Genomic DNA, 23996 nt, shown 5'->3' on the forward strand with positions numbered 1-23996 from the left:
GCCCTACGGGCCGAAGTCCAGATCATGTTGGAGAAGGGCGCTCTCCAAGAGGTCTTCGACGGCTTTCTAGGCTTTTTCAGTCGACTTTTTCTTGTGAAAAGGAGTCTGGATGCTGGAGGCCAGTCATCGATCTCTCGACTCTGAACTAGTTTGTCCTTCAAACTCTGTTCAGAATGGAGACCACAGGACTTCATGTGCACGATGGATCTCAAAGACGCATACTTCCAGATTCCAGCTCACCTGTCTTTGAGGAAGTATCTCCGGATCGTACACGAGAACAGGCAATACCATTTCAAGGTGCTGTGCTTCTGTCTTTCCACAGCACCCCAGGTATTCACAAGGGTGTTCACCCTAATGTCATCTTGGGCTCATAGGATCGGCATCTGTCTCCCACGATACCTCGACAATTGGCTGATCATGGCAAACTCGGCGGAAACCCTTCTTCATCATCGAGACAGACTACACGAGTTTTGTCACGATCTGGGGATCGTGATAAACCTAGAAAAGTCATCTCTGCTCCCTGCTCAAAGACTGGTATACCTCGGTATGATAATAGACACTGAAGTCCAGATAGTTTTTCCATCAGACGACATAGTACACAGGCTGAGGAAGGTAGCAAGCCCCTTCCTCAACCAAGAAGATCTTTCGACACAAGTCACGTCATCCCTGGCCCATCTATTTCCCAACAGCCGCCTCAGAATTCGATCTCTTCAGTGGTGGCTGAAATCCAGGTGGAGTCAGCACACTGATTCTCATGGGACCAGAGCAACTGACGAACATCAAATGATGGTTGGCAGACGAGAACCTCCTCAAAGGGACAAATTTCCTTGTCCACCCCCCCTGGAATTGATGCCTTATTTGGATGAATCGAAAGAAGGGTGGGGGCCCCACATGATCTCAGGGCTTTGGTCTGAGTCCGAAAGGTACCAGCACATAAATCTCTTAGGGATGAGGGCAGCCTTCCTAGCCCTCCAAAACAGAAGACAACTGGGTGTCCCTATCAGCCCACTTTATTCCATTCAAGAGGAATGTGATCGAGGACAATCTGAGCTGAGCGACTCGAATAGTGGGCTCCAAGGTGTCTTTGAATCATCCAATCACCAACAAAGTTCTGACTTTGTGGGGTTCGCTGACTGTAGATCTGTTCGCGACGTCCCTGAACTTCACGCTGCCGCTGTACTGTTCTCCAGTCCCGGACACTCAGGCTCTCTGGCAAGATGCATTCCAATACCGGTGGGCCGACATTGACGTGTACACCTTTCCCTTGTTCCATCTCTTAAAGAAGCTTGAAGCAACAAGTTGCGAGAAGGATGTGTGGATACCTACGAAGATTCTTGGCATCAGGCTAAGTGGACTGACTTCTGTGGTTGATGTTATGGAAGGAGTATCTCTCCCCTCAATGTCACTATTCAAGTAATAGCGGAGTTGCTTGTATACGTTCGGGAGGAAAAGCTACTCTCAGTCTTGGCGGTGAAAGACTACTGCTCAGTCTTGACCCTTGCCTCTAGACTGAAAGGAGTCAGTATTTCCTCTTCGTTGGAATTGTCTCTCCTCATATGAAGTTATGAGATTACTTTCCCCCAGTCAGAACTTAGACCTCCTTGGAACGTGGTTCGCGTCCTTCGATCTCTGAAGGGTGCTCCTTACAAATCATTACGCCAGGCATCAGATCGCCACCTCACGCTAAAGACGTTGTTCCTGCTCGCCTTGGCATCATCCAAAATAGTTAGTGAACTTTATGGTCTATCCTACAACATTGCTCATTCAAGGGGATGGGGAAAGGTAACACTCACCTTTGTCCGCAAGTTTATTGCCACGACTCAAAATGCAGGAGTAGCGGATTTTAGATTCAGGCCCTTTTCCTGATTTGGAGTCTTTGTTCTGTAACCAATGACCCAGAAAAACTGTTATTTTGTCCAGTGAGGAGTTTGAGGTATTATCTTAAATGCACAGCAGTAGTTCGGCCCCAAGCGTCAGCACGGGGAAAGTCAAGAGGGGGGATCACAAAGAACACCTCTAGGCTTGGAATCACAGGGTTATAGACCAGTTATTGAATCTTGACCCTCCTCCTGCTTGTCGACCTAAAGCTCTTGACGTTAGGGGCATTAGCATGTCCATAGCATTTGAGAGAAACTGTATTCTGTGACGCAGGTACTGAAGCGGGTGTGTGGAAGCGCCAGATGACCTTCACTGCCCACTGCCAGCAAGACGTAACCCACAAGAGTATGGAAACATTCTCCATTGGTCATGTGGTGGCTGCACCTAGTGGTTTAAATACCTCAGGCTCCTTGATGGACAAGTAGCAGATGGTTGAGGGCATAGGTTACTCAGGATTAGTGTAGGATGAATGTGTAAGAATGACTGACTGTTTCTTTCTTTTATTTCATCTTCCCCTCTCTTGGGGAACAGCACCCATGGATCCTCTGCAAGCTGGCCTCACCTATCTGCAGGTAATAACTATTTCCCTTGTTTAACCTGGTTTAGAAATAATACTTGTTACGTGTCCCCGTGAGGTGAGTATGGGGTAATGTCTATGATTGATGCTAAAGATTCTTATTTATCTCAGGGAAATCTTACCTAGACATTCACATTGCATGTATCACAAGCACACAGGTTGCTCAGGCCGCTATCCGTGCGTTGCACAAAGTTTTAGCAAGGTGTCAGGGTTCTCCTTAGTTACGTGCCAAGCCTATACAAGGAAGTTCCTGGGTCAAAGGCCAAGCCAATTGATCTGGACTTCCACCCAACTAATGGGCGAGTCATCCCTATAAATAGGATAAGGTTTGTATTGTGTCTGAACAAATGACAAATTTGAAAGTAATTTGTATTTTTCTTGTAGCTATTTATACAAATTGTCCCGCCATCACCTACCCCCCTAGAAGTCCTGCCTGTAATCAAAAGTGGTTAGACACACTGGTGTGAGAATGAATGGGGTAGATGGCTACCCCCCTAAACCCCTCACTACCTTCTAACTAGCGGGTTCGGTAATTGCCACCTCGCTTAAAAGTCTTTATGGCTAGTATTCAAGCTTCGCTAAAAGATAATTCCTATAAATAGCTACAGGTTTGTATCGTTAGTCAAAATATAAGTTACTTTTAAATTTGTTTTAAATTATTATTGCCAAACATTATACCAGTATTTTGATGTGGAAGGACAGTGATGGTCTTCTTTCTCACCTTTATCTTTCCTGATCCGCTCTCTCCAATGTCTTCTATCGAAGGCAACCACCATACCTCGTCTCATCATACCATCCTTCACCTTATATTGCCATCTAATTTTCTGCTTCCCTCTCAATCTCCTCCCCTCTAACAGGTTCTTCTCAAGCTCTCCTCATTCCCTCCCCACCATCCATCCTGAACACTTGCCCACATTACCCCAGTCGTGACACTTTTTACCTTTGTAATCTTTACTATGCTTGTCATTCTTATTTCATCCTTTTCTATCTTTCAAGCATTGATATTCCCATAATCCACCTCAACATTCTCATCACTGTTCTCTGAAGCTTTGCTTCTTCTTTTTGTCCTATTGCCCATGTTCCTAATCTGTATATTAATACTGATCTTACTGTGCTATAGATCTTGACTTTTAGCTTGACTGGCATTTTCTTATCACATACTACTTCTGCTATCTCCTTCCACTTCCCCCAGGCTGCATTATTCCTATTCCCAACTTCAGCCTCACATCCTCCCTCCTGACTTATAGTAGATCCCGAGTATTTAGATTGTTCTACCTGTTTTATAACCAAGCCTCTACTTTTGTGTGTGGCTATAGTGTCCCTACATATCTTACTTCTTACCATAACCTCAATCGTACCCACATATACCATCAAACCACCTGTCTCCAAAGACTCCTGCCACTCCACAACCCTTCTCTGTAAGTCCTCCTTATTTTCAGCTTATGAAAATTGCTAGAACATTTTCTGGTTGTCATTGAGTTGCCTGACTCCAATAATTTACTTAATCCGGGATGCTAGGTTTGATGCTAAACTAACGAGAAAATATCATACCTCATCTGGAGTTTATACCTGTATATTTTTTAGCATAGGAATAACTTTCCTTTTATAGGTATAGATTCTGGAAAAAAAATACATTCCCCTTTTACTGAAACTAGTTGGCATTTACATTAAAAATTATATACTATTTGGGGAGACTTACTTATCTTTTCCTTTTTTCACTGACACAAGTTATAACAAATGTATTATTTTTCTTTTCAGAATTGTATGGGATATATTCCCTGGCTCCAGGCTGATTCGCTTTATCGCTGTTGATAAAACATGTCATAAAATTTTGACATGGAATAATGAAGATCAGAGTCTACCCAACTTGATGAATTCACTCATGTCTTTAGGACCTGCAAAAAATATTGGTAGTGGGAAAGTAGATTTGATGAAAGGACTCAAGGCTGGGATTGAAGCACTTACAGAACCTTCTGCGATTCAGCATGAAAAGAGAACATCACTGACGGAAAATGCTACAAAAGTACTCAACAAAGGTAGAATTGTGTTAGTCACCAAAGTGGAATGTGAGGAAGAGGTTAAAATTATTAAGGAAAAATTTCATGATACTTTGTTACAAATGAATAAAACTGCTGCAGCTACAGACAACCTGATGGCCATAAATCACTGCGATCTTGTTGTCCTGAACTTGTGGCCAGATGGCCATACTTGTCCAATACAGAAAAGATCTTGGCCAGATGTTTCCACCTTAATGTCGTGTGAACTTACTTCAATTCAAGGAGGAACCTCCTTGGCTCCCAAACTGTGTAATCTTGTGTTGAAGCATTATGATCTGGCTTCTACAACAGTGACAGGCATACCTATGAAAGAGGAACAAAATGCAAGTTCATCTGCAAACTATGATGTAGAATTATTTCATCCAGCAGCTGCACATGCAGCTATTCTTAAGGGAATCCCAGCTGAGACTGCCCATTTGAAAACCTATCGTGAGGGTACAGATTACGAAACCGTTACACTCAAGTGGTGCACTCCACGTAGCAATGCTAGCATGGAGCTTCAGCATTGCTCTTCAGCCTACAGGATTACTTCTGTTGATGTTAACAGTAGGCCATCTTCTTGCCTCACAAATTTTTTGCTGAATGGTCGTTGGGTCATGTTGGAAATGCCACGAAAGTCTGGAAGCAAAGTTATATCACACATGTTAGCATGTCATGGAGGGGATATTTATATTCATACTATGTATACTTCCAGAAGTATCTTGGAAGATCCCCCATCAATTAGTGAAGGTTGTGGTGGTAGAGTGACTGACTATAGAATCCCTGATTTTGGTGAACTTATTAAAGCCAATAAACTTGCTCCTTTTCCTGATTCTTTACTCGAGAGTGAAGAAAATTCCACACCCCTAGAACGAAGTCGTGAACAATTAATTAGGCACACAAAATACTGGCCCATTACCCTTTCTTCAACATCTCTGTTTAATTTAAGTACTCAGATTGAGCCCCTCACCACAGTGCTGGTGAAAGAAACTTTAACAGAAGATGAAGTAGTAGAATGTAAACAAGTGATATTATGCTTAATGAGCATGGAGGCTAGAAGTGACCCTTTACCGTCAACTATGGTTGGGCAGCGAGGAAAAGGCTTAAAACGTGAAGAGCAGTACCGAGCTGTATGGGCAGAACTGGAACAATATCTCCAACTCCATCTTCACTCTCCTGCACATGAAAAAGTCTGGGAATGTTTCATGGAGTGCCATAACAAAGCGACAACTCCTGAATATAAAAGTGATGACAAAGTTGACATTGATCAAGCTCTGAAAGAGTTAGATGATTATAATTACATGACAGAGAGAGAGAAGACAGAATTTAATATGGGAACAGGACCCAAAAGCACACCTCCAGACCTAACAGTACCGGAGAGTAAAAGAAGACGAACAGTACCCCCTCCTCTTGCGCCAATGGGTCGCAACAGTGGTGTTAGTCTTTTGACATTGTGGGAGAACAAGGTTTCTTCTGAGCAATCTCGTAGATGTTTAGAATTTCAGGGAAGATTACGAGCAGAAAATGATATTACCAAGTTGTATATCAATATGCCAAAAGATAAAGACAAGGATGAAGGTTCAAGAAAAAGCAACAAAGTATAAGCTTCCCCATTATTTTCCATGTGTGGTCTATATCTTGAAGTAGACATTTCATGTACGTAAACTTGTGTATTGTCATGTAAATGTCAAACATTGAATAACTGATTTTTATGGTATTGTATATAGATATTTATGCTATTTTACTTATTAGAAAATTATCAAAATACAGTATTCTTTTTTTCAATCCTTTATAAATTTTTGTTACTTCACATATTATATGACAATACTTGTGGTGAATTAAATTACGGTGCTCTCCAAATGTAAAGAAATTACACCATTAAATATAATACATGTTAAGGTATTCTAATAATAAACAATGTTATTAGTTGTGTGGATGCATGTAATGAAATTACTAAATCAAAGACTTTTTAAGGAAACCAAGTGGTTAGATTCTACTTGATGAAACAAATAAAAAGGAAATTGTTCAAATGCTTACTATAAACCTTTGCCCTTTAATATAGGAATACTTTCAAGCATGAGTTTCAAATTGCAGTTTAAATATAAAAATCCTGTCACAACAAACCCTCAACCAGCATTCACAATCAAAGGTATACAAACATAGCTCCATTCTTCTGCATGAGGCCAGGGAGGAGGGAGGGTTTTGTAGACCATATAGCATCATCCCAAAACTAAGGTTTTCTTTCGTCAAAACACAAAGCAACGTTGTGCCATAAACATATTGTATGTATAGTTCATTTAATTATTTGGTGGAGCCCTTCACAACATGGAATTTGAAAATATTGTCATATACTGAAGTAGCTTGATAAAGGTAAGCCGTTGAAAGGAACATGAGCCCCATGCACTGTATGTTGCTTCTTCGTAAGTTACCCGTTTTTTCGAGTGTCATTCTAAGTCTACTTTGTAGTGGGATGAATTCGGAAGGAAGACAATGCCTAGAAAGTCCTTTCCGGTGTCTGGGAGGAACACTCCTACATTGATGGCAAAGCAGCTTTTTGGATCTTTTCTTCTTCCCACTCAAGTTAGTTCTCCTTTCGCTTACATGCTCTCCCAGGATTCACAGTTCGTGGAGAGCGTGTGAAGTGGAAAACGAGTGAGATATTCGCTTGTGGCTCACTGCACACACCAGTAAATCTAACCCTCTAGCAAGAGCTTTACACCTGCGAGTAGGGGAGGCAGTCACTAGTATGTCTGTAACTAATGTGTGTGCCTATATTGTGTTACCCTTGTAGGGCATAACAGGGACTCTGCCTGTTGATGCTGAGCTGCCACACATTACAATTGCAAAGGTGTCTCAAGTCCCTGTGAATGTTACAGATCAGTGAAAGTGAATGGCCATTGTGTAGCCGTAGTGATTTTGTTGATAAAAGCTTCCATAACTGCTTTCTCCATGGACCTCGATACCACTGTGTGTACTGTAATTGCAGAACATTTTCTACAGGAAGAAATGAGCCGGCCTCTCTTCCCACATTTCATTTCAGTTAGGCTTTCTACCCCACTTTTTCTTTGCCCTGTAACATCAATGCACCTCAATCAGTGCAATATAGGCATTAAAATTGTCTTTGCAGCTTTCCTTCAGCCCCCAAACTGCTTTTACTTTATGTCCTACTTTATCTGTTCTCACTTCCTTTCTTCCATTTTACTGTCCAACTTATAATTTTTACCTCAGTGTAACTCCAGGATTTTCCCTTGGTTGTACTATGAAGGGCCCAGCGTTGGGCTATATAGCTCGACTATGAATCCCATCTTTCTCTTTTCAGGTTTTTTCTTGCAAGAAGAAGGATAAAAAAAGTCTTGCAGGAAGGCCACTCCCAAGAAATCCTGGAAGGCTTCTAATGACCACTGTCCTTACAGCTCGAGTAATGGAGCCTACTTTGAGGTCAGCTGACTAGAGTGTACACCTCTAACAGAGATTGTTTCAGTGAGTGATATATCCCTGGTCAACCAAAAGGGATCCTGCCTCTCTTCATGTTATGATGGCACATGAGGTGAGAGACAATCTTGCTTATCAAGATCATTGGTAGGATACTCTTAATGTACATCACACCAATAATTATCCTGTTTGCCATTGGGCTCAACAGAAGCTTAGGATGTTTTGCTTTCTCATTTCAGATTCATTGGCAGCATAGAAAAATGCCTAATAACACCTAGAGACAACTTTGACACTGATGCCTTTCGCCCAATCGGCCTGATTTGTCAACTAACCAATCAAGTATTGATCTTTTCAGCTCTCAGAATGATCCTAACGGCTAACAGGTGCCCACAGGCCAAGCAACAGCAAGATCTGCTGGTTCTACTTGTTGATGTCCCAAATGAGATCCCCTATGGCCCACAAGCGTCCATTAGTCTTTCCCTCTGTGGTATCATTCATTCATGGAACCAACTCTAGCCCTACATGGCTAGAAATTACCAGCTTCTTCAAAGGAAGTACCTGGGTATTTGTGTAGGTAGTCTGCAGCTATTTCCTAAGGAAAGTGGGTTGTTTTCTGCGATTAGTGTCGTAGTGATCCAGGTTTGAACATCTCTTCAGCCGGTCACACACTTCCTTGTCTACTTATGCCAAGAGAACAACTCTTTGTTTCTGCTGTGAAACGCTACCGCTTACCATTAAGCTAGGTCTTTAGACTTAATAGTGTGAACCTCTGACTTGTGAGAGTTGAGACATTCTTGCCCTCCCCACCCACTCAGGGGCATGGTTGGTGTTGACACTTGACAATACACTGAAAATCTATCTTTTTATATCATAGTATACAATGCCTCCAGAAGGCTCATATCACACAGTTCTTTCCTCAGACAGCCTCTACATTGTTTATAATGATATCAGAAGGCAAAAGTTACTGGCTACAACACCGCACCAGAGTGGGATGTGCTCTTGTTCTCAGGTCTTTATCTCAAGCTTTATTTGAGCCACTGAGGTGGTCATGTGACAAGGATTTTACCTGCAAGATAATCTTTTTGCTAGCCTTAATGAAGAGAGTGGGCTATCTTCATGATTTTCTCATCAAGTCAGCTACTCAGAGGGTAGGGGGTCTGTTTCATTTGTCTTTATCTGACATTTTGTGGTAAGGAAACAGCCCATTTGCGTTGTAAACACTAGGTTGAAAATGTTTTTCATATTTTCCCTTCGAGACTGTTGACAGGGATAGGGATGAGATGTATTTGTGTCCTAAGAGAAACCTTTCTAAAAAATACAGGAGAGAGAATCAAAGCTTGGAGGTTCTGGGTTAGAAGGGAAGGTAGTCTGCCTTCCTATTTTCTGATACAGCTGTGCCAACCGAAGCGGGGTGTATCCGTAGTCTTAGACACTGAAGCACTGGATACCACTGGCCATTAGGCCTATTATTATTACTATTACTGCTTACTAAACTACAACCCTAGTTGGAAAAGTAGGATGCTACAAGCCCAAGGTCTCCAACAGGGGAAAAATAGCCCAGTGAGAAAAAGAAATAAACTACAAGAGAGGTAATGAACAATTAATCCCTTCACTACTGCTCTGTTGCACTGCAGCCTACCCCGGAATACCGCTTGAGAATCCCCTTCGATCGCCAGTATATCACATTCACATGCAGCCAATAAGGATGATAATTATAAGATATTAATAGCAAAAATAATATAAGTAAATATTCATCACTATCACTGTAATCTTCATCTGTGTTATCTGGCAGGTTCTCAGATCCCAATAAAGATGTGCACTCATCAACTATAAGTGAAATAGGAGAAAAAATGAAAAATCATTTAGAATTCGTATTCACAATGTTTACTCACAAAACTATGATAATCTTTCACGAATGACTGCCTGAGGACCACTGGCTAAGTATTCAAGAAAGCCCTCCCAATATTTTATATGAAGATGACATCACGATGTCCATCAGATATTTATTGGCGGAAATGAATAGTGGGTAGAGCTTCAGTAACTCTCTGGTAAACAATATGTTACCTTAAACATCTCTGTGTATAAAAACTGCTTTGCTTAGTTAGGAACCAAAAATTACATAGACATATACGTTGCTTTTCTTTCTTAGTTGTGTATACAGTATGGTAAAATACTTGTACTTAAAAGTAGCAGTTTTGAAGGGGTTTAAATAAACTATTTTAAGAACAGTAATAACAGAATTATTCCTTTATACATAAATTATAAAAACTTAAAAAAACAAGAAGAGAAATAAGATAGAATAGTGTGCCTGAGTGTACCCTCAAGCAAGTGTGAGGTACAAGGGCTATAGCACTACCCAAGACTGAAGAACACTGGTTTGATTTTTGAGTGTCCTTCTCCTAGAAGAGCTGCTTACCATAGCTAAAGAGTCTATTCTACCCTTACCAAGAGGAAAGTAGCTGATGAACAATTACAGGGCAGTATTTAACCCCTTAATCAAAGAAGAATTGTTTGATAATCTCAAGTGTTGTTAGGTGTATGAGGACAGAGGAGAATTAAAAAGAATAGGTCAGACTATTCGGTGTATGTGTAGACAAAGGAAAAATGAGCCATAACCAGAGAAAGGGATTCAATATATTACTGTCTGGCCAGTCAAAAGACCCAATAATTTTAGTGGTAGTATCTCAATGGGTGGCTGGTGCCCTAAGCGTTGCTTTTAGCACAGCTGTCCCTAAAAAATCCTGAAGGATATTCAAAGCCTTTTTAATCAAACTCGGAGGGAAAGAAACAGATAGATTGACAACCATCTATTCCAATCTAAATTTAGAGCATCTCTTGCCATTGCTTGAGAGTCCACATTTGGAGCTACATACTGTATAGTGGAAGTTGTGTTTCTCTTTCAAAACTACAGTTGATTTGAAGATCTGGAACTAGCTCCAAAACCTCCTGAAAAGAAGTCTGGTACAGGGTCCATTCCATGTGCGCCAATATTTTGAGTGAACTTGACAGATGGAATGGTGAGAGGAACACATTTCTCTCCTGAAGGAACTTCATAATGGGCAGGGTCACTGCACTAAGGATTCTCAAGCAGGATCTCCCTTTCCTGAGGCAACAGACTTGCCACCTGGTTATCTATGAAGATCAATGTGCCAGTTTCTTCTTGGACCAATACTCTACAGCGTCAGGAAGACCAGCATAAGTTCCAACACATTTATGTGAAATGCTCCAAACTGAAGGAATCATTTCACAAACAAAGGACTGGTCCCTCTGAATGACCTCCCGAGCCCAACCTGGAAGCGTCTAAGAATTATCATGGAACCCGGGGGATGGACAAATGGGAGGTCCAACTTGGAAAAGAAATCTGGCAACGTCCATGACCTGAGAATTCTTTTGCATCGACCAGGCAATTGAGCCTGAAGGTCCCGAAACCCCTTCTGAGCTACCCTTCACATCCAATTGAGATCTTTCAACCTGTTCTTTAACACCAGATTGACTATCGAGGAAAACTGAAGGCCCAAATTCTTCTCCAGTTGCTGCCTGGAAGAGAAGTGTATTGAAACAAAGGATCTGACCCTACTTAGAATTCTTTGCTGAGATGCTTTTGTAAGGCTTAGTGTGGCTTTTACCCTATTCCATTAGAAACTTTACACTAAAATATCTTTCTCGGAATTAGTCTTAATTTTGCGAAGTTGATCAGGGAACTTGATGTGTGTGTTTGTGACACAACTCTTGTCTCCGGCAAAATCAGCTAATCATTCACACGAGCTATGATCTGAACTCCCTGCAACTGCAGGAGTTTGATCACTGCTTTTACTAATTTAGCTTTGTGAACACTGTAAAGGCGATGTTGAGGCCGAATGACATTGCTTTGAACCTGTACACCCCTTCCCTAACCGAAACGCTAGGTAAGGTTGGAAGTGGAGAGCAATAGGGATGAGACAATAGGCGTCTTTTAGATTTATAGTACAGGTCTAAGCAACTTGGTGTAGTAATTGGGAGACATGCCTCAGGGTTGTGGATCGCACCTGATGGGTTTGTTGAGGAGAGACAGGTCAAGGATCACTTTTCTCTCGAGTATACTGAATACTGTAGTTCCGCCTGAAGTTTTAAAAACCTGCACCTTTCTATGATTCCTTTCTTCAGCATCTGTCTTACAAAGGATTTGAGTTCCTGGGTCCTGGCCTAACAAAACTTGTGGTGTGGAGGAGGTGGTGTTATCCATCACCAACCGAAATCTATTGAGACTATACAGTACTCTGTACCCAACAAGAAAAAGTTCAACATTCCCGAAAACGATGGAGACGACTCCACAACCTGAAGCTTCTCTTTGATGAGATCCTCTTTCTCTATTTGGTTTACTAGCCACAGCCAAATCTGCAGGAACTGAAGAAAGCAGACCCCCCTTGAGTTTCCCTTAAAGCTGGTAACCCAAAGGCCCAGCAACAGCCGAATCCATAGGACCGGAACGAAGAACTCCCATAGTAGCCTTCCTTGGAGACTGTTAACCTGAAGGCCCAGCTGCAGCAAATCGGCAGGTTGGAGAGGGAATGAATCAGAAAACAGGTCAGCAGTACCTGGACGACCCATTCCTTAAGTGGGCTAACCTTCGAGGAAGTGAATCGATGCCTCTACTATTCTAGCCATTGGCAAGGCATCCACGGGGTACGAGAGCATACTAAATCCAGGATCTGACCTAGTCAATAAAGTGGTTGCTGAGATGTCCCTGGAGGGATACTTCTCGGAGCAGCCTATGGGGAGCCCAGAAGTAATGCTTTCTCCTCTACAGGATCTAGGTCATCCTCAGATCCAAAACAGCGTGGATAGGGCCTGGTTCACTAGGATCCCATTTCTAATACCCTGAACTGCTGGAATTGGGATATCAAGACTAATGAGATCTCTGAGATCCTTGCTGTGCAAATACTTACCAGGAAATGGCTTTGGCTCTTCGGTGTTCTGCCTCAGGATCCGAATTGATCCACGCCAAACAAATGGAATAAATTTCAGTCCCAAGCCCTACCCCAATTGGCAGAACAATCACAATGCACCTGACAGCACTCGAAACCCCATTTCAAGTTAGCCAGGTTATCACATCTAACCTTAATGTCACTCATCTGTAATAAAAAATATTTTCAATGAAAAACTCACTTCAAAATGGGTAGAAAATCTCTCAACCCTTTCTATGATTACCATCAGACTAAGAGAGATAGGCTCACCCAAATAACCACTTATCTAGGATATTCACTTCAGTAAGACAGTCCATGGTCCATCTTTGACCCAATATTATATAACATTACGGTTACCAAGCCAAAGGTTATGAGAACAACTAGTAAAGTGAGCCCCTTCTTGGATAGGAAGAGATTCACATAATATATGATTCTATAATGCCTCTCTTCTCTCTCTCCAATACCAAAATCAGATGAATATGGAAGGAGAAATACTTGTAAGAATGGCTGACTGACTGGCCAGCTCTCTCCCTTATGGTCATATACCCCATTTGGAGAAGGATGGGATCATATCCCAACTAGAATATTAAGTACAGGTATTTCAATAAAATCATATACTGTATGTGCGAATACATCAATAAAATAGGTTTTAAGACTGCTGTGATATGGCTGAATAAGTAGATTATTCCCATTAAACTAACCTTTCCATGGTTATAACATAGGCTAAATTAAAATTAAGGAAGACAGTTAAATAGTTACAATTAAATGTAATAATATTCACCAACTACCATCGGAGGTTATGTAACTTATATGTAGATATATATGCTTGAAAGTAATCATTGGAACTCATTGATTTGTGAAATGGAGTTACCAAAATGGCACTGGTAATCATCCCCCTTTTATTGTTACTACCATTATGAACTAAAGACATGTGGACAATTAATGTACTGTACAATGGAATGCACAGTACTGAATATTTAGGAAAAACAGCAACCAAGACCTTACTGGAAAGGGGAAAAATGCATGAACGTTTAAAAAACCGACAAAGTTGGGGGACACACAAAGCAAAGGTAATGAAACACACAATTACTCGAATACAAACGCTTAACCAAGGATTGCTTTTTATTCGTTAATTAAAACCCAAAAAGAACAATAACATGAATTCTTATACTTAACCTGATATTAATCTTGAAACTGATAAAAATGCACAACCAGATACAAAACGGATTTTGAGCGAAGCGAAAAATCTATTTTTGGGTGAGATAGCCATGTCGTCCTGATGGAAGGTTCCTCTAAGTAGCTTCCTAGGGTATATTTGACTACAGTGATATTCCCAGAGAATTTAACTTAAGGTCTCCAGAATTCTAACTCCTTGCACGAATATCCTTAAAGTTTCCTTTTAGGATATCGCATAATATCAGGGGACGTATTCTTGACACGCCACGTAGCAATCTGCACCCCGCATAGCGTTTACGCTTCAAGGGGGGAAAAGTGGCAAAATAAAAGAGGAGCCATTATAAAATTCTCCTTCCTCCTTACTGCTTGAGTACTCAGATGGCGCCATAATCGTCGGCCATCTTTATTCCTTGTAGCGTTAAGGTCGGTACTATAGATACAGTAATATCGGGAGGGATCCTGCCAAGGCCTTTCATAGAAATGAGGGCGGGTCCATCAGGACGACATGGCTATCTCGCCCAAAAATAGATTTTTCGCTTCACTCAAAATCCGTTTTTTGGGCTCAGGCCATGTCGTCCTGATGGAAGTTTACCAGAGCATTAATGTATCCGTGGATTTCCCAGTTGTGCCTTAGACTTCAAAACAATATTTCCTTGGTCTTTAAGACTGAAGAGACCTATGACATTACCGTTATATGTCATTTCTTCTTATCATACTATGTTAGTGCTTCCTGCCCCCTACAGGGAAGAGTCAAACTAGACTCGGGAAAAGTCTCGAAGTTGCATATTTCATATAACCACCTAGCATTCAAAAGGGACATGCAGGTCTCTCTGTATGTCATTAGCCAAAGTTTGTATCTGGTATTAGAACAAGTTCCTTCTACGGTGGCTAGAAAGGTTTGTATACACGTAGGGGCAAAGTTACTACGGTTGCTCGATAAATTTATGTAGAATAAAAGGGTTGAAATGAATACTCTCACATAACTTTATTAAAATGTTTAGGGCAAAATAAGATGCACAAAACAATTAATTATCTATTGTCAAGCAACAAATAGAATTCAGCATACATTTATAATAACATAAAAAATGCAAGTGGAAATAACATTCAATGACATTAAATCAGAAATGCTTGTTTTACCTGAAAACAAAAACTTTGCCACATTACATGAAAATTTTTTAAATTTTAATGTCTTTCTGAGAAATCTGTCTATTTACACTTGTGTAAAAAACACATGGCACTAGTGTTCAGTCTGTTTCATCACCTTTGTGTATTGGAACAGTCCATAATGTCACCATGATGACATTCCACTTACCATGTTGCACTATAAAGTGCCAACATGTACACCCTTTAGAATTATAGTCCCACATAATTCACTGTTCCTCGCAGCACTAAGCGACAGATTTTAGCACACTACCTGCCGCTACCACGAAACGTTTCAGTTCTTGCACTTGCTTTGCATAGTGTTTAAAAAACACTCTGGATGACTTCCATCCAGTAAACGAGTGAAGACTCTCGAAGTCCATAAGCTGGAAGAAACTTAGCGAAGAAGCAATCTTCCTAGGATCATGACCTGCGGGTGTACTGTCAGGATCCGCTCTGCGAATAAAGTAGGTGATCTTCGCCCTTAGTTGTTTCAGGGATAAGTTTGAAACCAATGTTTCTCCTCTAAAAGGCTGTCCTTCCCTGAAGTCTGAAGTTCTGCAAAGATAGACCTTTAGACTCTCCACTGGAGACAGGGAAATATCTTCCTTCAGAGGGCAGATTCTCCAGGGACGCTCTTAGTGGGTAGCTCATTTTTGGCGAGAAATGTTGGGTCGGGAAAGAGATTTAACTCACCCGTTTCAGCAAACTGGACATGGCCTTCGTCCCTAGACAAGGCCACTATCTCACTGACTCTAGCTCCTGATGCTAGAGCAAACAAGAATATAACTTTCTGAATCAAATCTTTCAAAGAGCAAGTCTCATTGTCCAAACTTGAAGCAAAATGTAGTACCTTATCCAAAGACCATGAGATGGGCCTTGGAGGTGCTGCAGGCCTGAGTCTAGCAAAGGCCTTAGGGATTTTGTTAAAAATTTCATTAGACAAGTCTACCTGGAAAGCATAAAGCAAAGGTCTTGTCAAGGCAGATTTACACGTAGTTATCGTGTTGGCTGCTAAACCTTGTTCATGAAGGTGAATAAAGAAAGACAAACAGAAATCCATCGATATTTGCTTTAGATTCCTTGCCTTGACAAAGGCCACCCATTTCTTCCAAGATGACTCGTATTGCCTTTTGGTAGATTTTGACTTATATTCCTCTAAGAAGTCTATATTTTCTTTCGAAATCCCAAACCTTTTCTTTACTGCTAGGGAGAGAAAATCATGAGATGAAGGTCTCGGGTTTTCTGTAATGAAGCGAAGACAGTCGACTTCTGAACTTGTTGAGACAGAACTGGGTCCGGCAGAGGGATCATCCTCAGCTGTAATTCCAGAATCAGTGGGAACCAGTTGCTCCAGGGCCACTTGGGAGCCACTAGGGCTGATGTTCCCTGAAAAGATCTCAACTTGTTGAAGACCTTCATCAGCAGGTTGGGTGGAGGGAACAGGTAAATCCTGGTCCATCTGTTCCAGTCCAGGGACATGGCATCCACTGCTTCCGCTAGAGGGTCCTCGTACGGGGCCACGTATCGAGGAAGTTTCTTGTTGTCACTCGTTGCAAAGAGATCGATCTGCAGTTCTGGGACTTGATGCAAGATGAAGGAGAATAATTTTGTGTCTAGGGACCATTCTGACAATCGGAGCTATCCTGGATAGAGCGTCCGCTGTCACATTGTGGAACCCATGAAGGTGAACTGCTGACAAGTACCATCTCTTCTTTTCCGCTAAGCGGAAGATGGCCAACATCACTTGGTTGAGTTGAGGCGATTTCGAGCCCTGATGGTTCAGACATCTCATTACCACCTCGCTGTCCAGAATCAGTCTTATGTGGACTGAAGGACGAGGGGATAGTTTCTTCAATGTGAGGAAGACTGGCATGGCCTCCAAAATGTTGATATGAAAGGTCCTGAATAGAGGGGACCAAGTTCCTTGAGCTCTGCGTTGATGGGAGTGACCCCCACATCCTTCCAATGATTCGTCCGTGTGGATGACAACTGAAGGTGGAGGCGGTTGTAGAGGTATTGACCTCTTGAACTTTCTGGCCTCCGACCATGGCTTGAGAAGTAATCGTAGCCGAACCGGTCGTGGTCTTCTTAGATCTCTTCGAGCATTTGATGCGTATCTTCTCCAGACTCTTGATGCATCCTTTAGCTGTGCTCTTAGCACTGGGTCTGTCACTGAAGCAAACTGGAGGGAGCCTAGCACTCTCTCCTGTTGGCATCTTGAAATCCTGTCAGATTTTAGAAGTCTCTTGACAGATCCTGCTATCTCTCTCCTCTTCTTTAATGGAATGGAGAGACGATGAGACTGTAGATCCCAATGTATGCCTAGCCATTGGAATTTTTGAGCTGGAGATAGTCGAGACTTTTTGGTGTTGATCTTGAATCCTAGATGTTCCAAGAACTGGATCACCTTCTTGGATGCTTGCAAGCATTTCGCTTCGGATGCTGCCCACACCAGCCAATCGTCCAGGTATGATACCACCTGGACACCCTGTAGACGTAGTTAATGAACGACAGCTTCTGCAAGCTTCGTGAAGATCCTTGGGGCTATGTTTAGCCCGAAGGGCATGGCTCTGAAAGTGTATTTTCTTTTTTGTAGCCTGAATCCTAGGTAGGAGAGTTGGCGATTCATCGGAATGTGCCAGTAGGCATCTGCCATGTCTATGGAGACTGTGTATGCCCTTTTGGGCAATAGGGCCCTTTTGTGAAGGGTCAGCATCTTGAACTTGTCCTTCTCGATAAACTTATTGAGTGGCGACAAATCCAGAATGACTGAGTTTGTCTGAGTCCTTCTTGGGAACGCAAAACAGCCTTCCTTGGAATTTGATGGACTTTGCCCTCTTTATTACCCGTTTGCTCAAGAGCTCTCGGGTATATTCTTCCCGAACGGGGGTGGAGTGTTGGAAGAACTGAGGAAAGGTTGGTGGATCTGTCTTCCATCTCCAACCTAGTCCATTCTTGATTATGCTGTGGGCCCAGGAATCGAAGGTCCAGCGATCCCGGAAGAGTTGGAATCTTCCTCCTACCGGAAGCCCCTCGTTGCCTCTGGTTTCCGGAGGGCTTGCCTCCTCGACCGCTTGCTCCCCTAGCCCCTCTTCCTCTCGAGGGACGTCTAGAGGAATCTCTACCTGACCCCTTACCTTTAGGGCGAAAGGTAGTGGTCTGCCTCTCATAGGCGGGAGTAAAGGCTGGTGACTGAGTCACCACCTGCTGGGGTACCAATTGGTAGGTGGGTTGGGGCTGTGCCACCATCTGTGGCGCCGCAGCCGCGGGAAGTTGTTGTTGTCTAGCAAGGCGAGTTGGCACTCTTGGTCTCTTTGTCTTCCTTTTCGGTTGGGGACCCTCATCCGGGGAAGACTTCCTCCGAGCCAACATGCCCCACTTCTGGAGAAGGTTCCTATTGTACCAACCGTGTTTCACACAATTGTACATAATTCCTTTTGTATATATTACGCTTGTATCTTCGCTCTTCCCTCGCACTAAAACGAACATGAAAATTCATGTCTGGTTTTTCCTCTGTGATATTGTCTGTCTTGTGAACTTGTTATGTCCTGTTGCCTTGAGGTTTTGTATATAAAGAGAGTGTTCCACAATAATAGAACTCAGTCGTTTCTAATCTGCCTTTGAGTTCACACCCTTACTCGGCGCCGTCACATTGGTGACCCCGGAAGTCGACTCGGTCCCACTGCCTTCCACCCCCACCTCCCTCGCCCCTCCATCGTTGGTACTATGACGGAGACTACATCAGTTGGCGCCGTGGCCGCCCCATTGAAACTTTCACCGTTCGCCACCGGAGAGGCGTTTGCTTGGTTTCAACGCGCTGAAGTCCACTTTCGTATCAGGGGCGTGACTCACTCAACCACCAAAGCGGATTATGTTCTCGCGGCGATACCCGAGGACACCTTCCCAGAAATATCCGACTGGCTTTGTGAACAAGGAGACACCCCAATAGCGTGTGACGCCCTCAAATCATACCTTCTGCAGCAGTACTCGCCGTCGCCAGCCGCCCGTATAGCAAAGCTTTTTCAGCTCTCGCAACAACCGTTGGGGGACCAAAAGGCTTCGCTTGCCCTCAGGGAAATGACCAGTATCGCTCGCCTTCAACCTGCCGCAGACGGCTCTCCTCGTGAGGTGAACCTACTCCGTGCCCTTTGGATACGCCGTTTACCTGAACCTGTACGCGCTGCCATACCTGATGTCGATAGTTTACCCATAAAGGACTTGATGACCAAAGCCAACGCCCTTATGGACAGCCACTTCAAGACCTCCATCAACGCCTCCACCCCTGACGACGAGGATGCCTATTCAACATCAACCGAAGCTGACATGAATGCCGTAGGACATACACGCCTACCCCGTGACGTGCCGAAGCGGCGACACAGCCGCCCACCACCCACCAATCGCTCGCGCCCCAACGAACGACTTCTACAGCCACTTACTACCTCCCATCCGCCGCATTTTTGCTACTACCACTTCAGATTCGGGGCAACCGCGAAGAAATGTGCCAAAGATTGTCAGTGGCCAAAAAACGTGTAAGCAGGCCTTCGCTTGTGGCAGTGGCCTCCCATGTTTCTAATCTGTTCTTTTTACAGGATGCAGGAACGGGCGTGCGATTTTTGGTAGACACGGGTGCTTGTCGTTCTCTTTTGCCAAGGAAACTCTTCAAGGCACAACGTAGTCTGTCTACATCTGCCGACGTCCACTTGGTAGCTGCCAACGGATCTGCGATACCCACCTACGGTTACGAGAACCTCACATTATCGTTCGGAAACGGTAAATTCAATTGGAAGTTTCTCGTTGCTGACGTCACAATGCCAATCCTCGGTGCAGATTTCCTCTCTCATTTCCACCTTCTGGTCGATGTCGCCCACCGACGATTGGTCAACGCAGACTCGTACTTGTTGACACCTCTTCAACCCGCCCCCTCTAACCTCGCTCTCCACATCAGCGCACCCACGGATGCCTACGCCCACCTCCTCACGTCGTACCCGGAAGTTTTCCGTCCAGAACTTCGCCAAACGCCCACGGTTCCTGCCAAGCACGGTATTTATCACCATATCAAGACGACGGGACCCCCCCGTCTTCGCAAAATTCAGACGTCTGGCACCGGAACGATTGGCAGCCGCCAAACAGACGTTCGCCGAAATGGAGAAAATGGGCCTTTGCCAAAAGGCCTCCAGCCCATGGTCGTCACCCTTACACATCGTTCTGAAGAAAGACGGCTCCCTCCGTCCGTGCGGGGATTACAGGCGCCTGAACATGCAAACAGAACCGGATCACTACCCCCTCCCAAACATTGCCGATGTAACCTCCTACCTGCACAAAGCGAAGGTTTTCTCTACGCTCGACCTCCTGAAGGGGTATTATCAGGTGCCTATGAACCCAGAAGACATCCCCAAGACCGCCATCACCACTCCGTTTGGCACATACACCTTCAATTACTCCTGTTTTGGCCTTCGTAATGCTGGGGCAACGTTTCAACGTCTCATGGATGGCATCTTAGGGGACCTCCCTTTCTGTGTATGTTATGTGGACGACATACTTGTGTTCTCCTCCTCAAATGAGGAACACCTCCATCACCTGCGCATCGTGCTCGACCGCCTGCAACAAAACGGCCTTGTAGTCCGGTACGACAAGTGTACTTTTGGCGCAAATTTAGTGTCGTTCTTAGGGCACCGTATCACTCCTGAAGGAGTCCATCCCCTCCCTGAGAAGGTAGCAGCCGTTCAGAATTTCCCCGCGCCCTCGACCGTCAAAGCTCTGCAGGAATTCTTGGGCATGATCAACTATTATCACCGTTTTCTGCCAGCCATTGCCGCCACTCTTGCTCCCCTCTACGCCTCCCTCAAGGGCAAGCCAAAGGACCTGAAGTGGGGTCCCCTTCAAGAAGCAGCCTTCTGCAATGCAAAGAAGGCCCTATCAACTGCTGCGGCCCTCACTTTTCCTATCCCACACGCCCCTCTCCTTCTCTCCACCGATGCCAGCGACGTCGCTATTGGTGCAGTACTCGAGCAGGTGGTCAAAGGCTTGCCTCGCCCATTGGCCTTCTTCAGCAGAAAACTGTCCAAGGCAGAATCGGGTTATTCTACCTTCGATCGAGAATTGCTGGCGGTGCACTTGGCTGTCCGTCACTTTCGCCATTTCTTAGAAGGTACGCCCTTCGTCATTCGCACAGACCACATGCCTCTGGTGCACGCCTTCACTCGACAGTCTGACGCCTGGTCCGCCCGTCAACGCCGACATCTCTCCGCCGTGGCTGAATACAATTGCACCCTCCAATACGTCCCTGGGAAAATGAATCCCGTTGCCGATGCCTTGTCAAGAAACACGTTGGCTGCCGTTCAACTGGGATTGGATTACAACGCCCTGGCTGAAGCCCAACGACAGGATCCAGAGTATCAAGCTTGTAGGACATCCTGCACGTCCCTACGTTGGGAGGATTTTCCCCTCGAAGACTCCAACACCACCCTCCTCTGTGACGTCAGTACTGGTAGACCGTGACCTTGGATTCCTGCTCCCATGCGCCGACAGGTGTTTGATCTCATCCACGGCCTTTCACATCCCTCGTGCCGTTCTACTGCACAGCTGCTGAAGGCAAAGTTCATTTGGCACGGCATTTCTAAGGATGCTAAGGATTGGGTCCGTGCCTGTACTTCTTGCCAAACTTCCAAAGTACATTGACACACGGATTCAGGAGTGGGCACCTTTCCTCAACCTCAGCGTCGTTTCGCACACATTCACGTCGACGTTGTAGGCCCCCTACCCACATCACAAGGACATTGTTACCTGTTTACCGTCATCGACCGCTCCACTCGTTGGCCTGAAGCCATTCCCATGGAAACTGCAACGTCCGCCTCATGTACATCTGCCTTACTCTTTGGATGGATTTCAAGATTCGGTATCCCTGAGCATATTACTTCTGACAGGGGAACCACTTTCACCTCTCAATTATGGACGTCATTAGCGAATCTCCTGGGCATCACCCTACATCAGACAACGGCCTACAACCCCGCTGCCAATGGAATGGTTGAACGTTTTCATCGCACCCTCAAAGCAGCTTTGATGTCCCGCTGCAAGGATTGCAACTGGTTTACTCAGCTTCCCTGGGTCCTCCTTGGACTAAGGACCACTCCTAAAGAAGCCCTCGACGTCTCGGCAGCCGAAATGGTGTATGGCGACCCGTTGGTCATCCCTGCTGAATTTTTTCCTTCTACAACCTCCTCCGACGATCTCCAGCGCATACGTCACGTCGTGGGAAAATTTACTCCGTGCCGCCAGACTTACAAGCCCCCAGCAAAGCATCACATACCAACGAACTTGCACTCTGCAACGCACGTCTTCCTGCGCAACGACACCAGCAAGCCACCACTAACGCCCCCTTACACGGGCCCTTTCCTTGTGATCCGACGCAGTCCGAAAGCATTCCTCCTAAACATTCGGGGCAAAGAAGACTGGGTCTCCATTGATCGTCTAAAACCTGCTGATCTTCTGCCAGATGACCCGCCTACAGTTCGCCTCTCTAGATCAGGGCGCCCTATTTAACATGTACAGTATGTCATTTTTAGGGGGGGGAGCCATGTACCAACCGTGTTTCACACAATTGTACATAATTCCTTTTGTATATATTATGCTTGTATCTTCGCTCTTCCCTCACACTAAAACGAACATGAAAATTCATGTCTGGTTTTTCCTCTGTGATATTGTCTGTCTTGTGAACTTGTTATGTCCTGTTGCCTTGAGGTTTTGTATATAAGGAGAGTGTTCCACAATAATAGAACTCAGTCGTTTCCAATCTGCCTTTGAGTTCACACCCTTACTCGGCGCCGTCACACTATTCTCCGTGGCGGCCTTGTCGACTATCTCCTTGACCAAATCGTTTGGAAAAAGATCTTTCCCCCAGATATTGGAAGATATCAAATTCCTGGGCTCGAGTTTAACCGCAGCCGAAGCAAACACGAACTCTCTACAAGCCCTTCTTGCCGTAACGAAGCTGTAGAAATCTTTCGTTAGGGTTGCCAAATGTGCTTTGACCAGGAACATGTCTGGGGCTCTTTGATGACTAGCCATTGCCTCCATAGACACCTGGAGGGACAGAGAGGCAGTAAACCTCTCCTTTGTATCTTGTTCCCTGCGTAGGAGAAACTCAGACAACTTGGGGAGGTTTTCGTTGAACTGACGTCCAGCAATATCAGCCTCCAACTTCCCGACTAAGAAGGTAAGTTGAATATCCTTCCAGTCTTTGTCGTCCGATGGCAAGGCTAGGGAAAGAGGCCTACACTCTTCCAGTGTAGGGCAAGGTTTCCCCGCTTCCACTGCCTTAACCACCGCCCTGAATGATTTTTCCGCGAAGTGGAAAACCATAGTTGTTGGAGCAAGAAAAGAGGGATACTTCTTGCTCAGGGATGGCACCTTGGAATTGGTGAAGCCCTTGTCCTTCAGGCTGCTGGCTAACAAAGCCTGAGCCTTCGAATGGTCAAGCACTATGACCTCCTTAGGCTCTGTCTCCTCCTTGGAAACCGGTTCCGTCCTTAGACGAACGAAACAGTCTGGATAGGACTCAAAGCTGGGCCAGAACTCGATGTCCTCAATAGGGACAGCTCCCAGCTTCTCTGAAACAAAGATCTTACCATTAGTTATTGGAATGTACTCGGCATGCCTCCATGGGTTAACCTCGGAACACAAGGGAAGATCCTAAACGTTGAGTCTCCGTTGAGACCCACGAGAAGCTGTAATTCGCAGAATCTCCTTCCTGAATTCAGCTTCTCTTTGTTCGCTCTTCTTCTCGAACATTTCCATCATTGCTTTGATGGCAGA

At 44.4% G+C, this 23996-nt stretch overlaps 1 protein-coding gene across 1 annotated transcript in view; it reads left to right on the top strand.

Moving 5' to 3' along the window:
- asun (integrator complex subunit 13 asun) overlaps positions 1–6389 on the top strand; it is a 54823-nt gene extending 48434 nt beyond the window's left edge. Inside the window, exon 3 of the mRNA XM_068384019.1 lies at positions 4071–6389. Within this exon, the coding sequence (XP_068240120.1) occupies positions 4071–6095 (2025 nt within the window). The 3' untranslated portion in view covers positions 6096–6389. The remainder of the gene's footprint in view (positions 1–4070) is intronic.
- Positions 6390–23996: the final 17607 nt, after the last annotated feature.

Source organism: Palaemon carinicauda, chromosome 12, assembly GCF_036898095.1.
Source record: "Palaemon carinicauda isolate YSFRI2023 chromosome 12, ASM3689809v2, whole genome shotgun sequence".
NCBI lineage: Eukaryota > Metazoa > Arthropoda > Malacostraca > Decapoda > Palaemonidae > Palaemon > Palaemon carinicauda.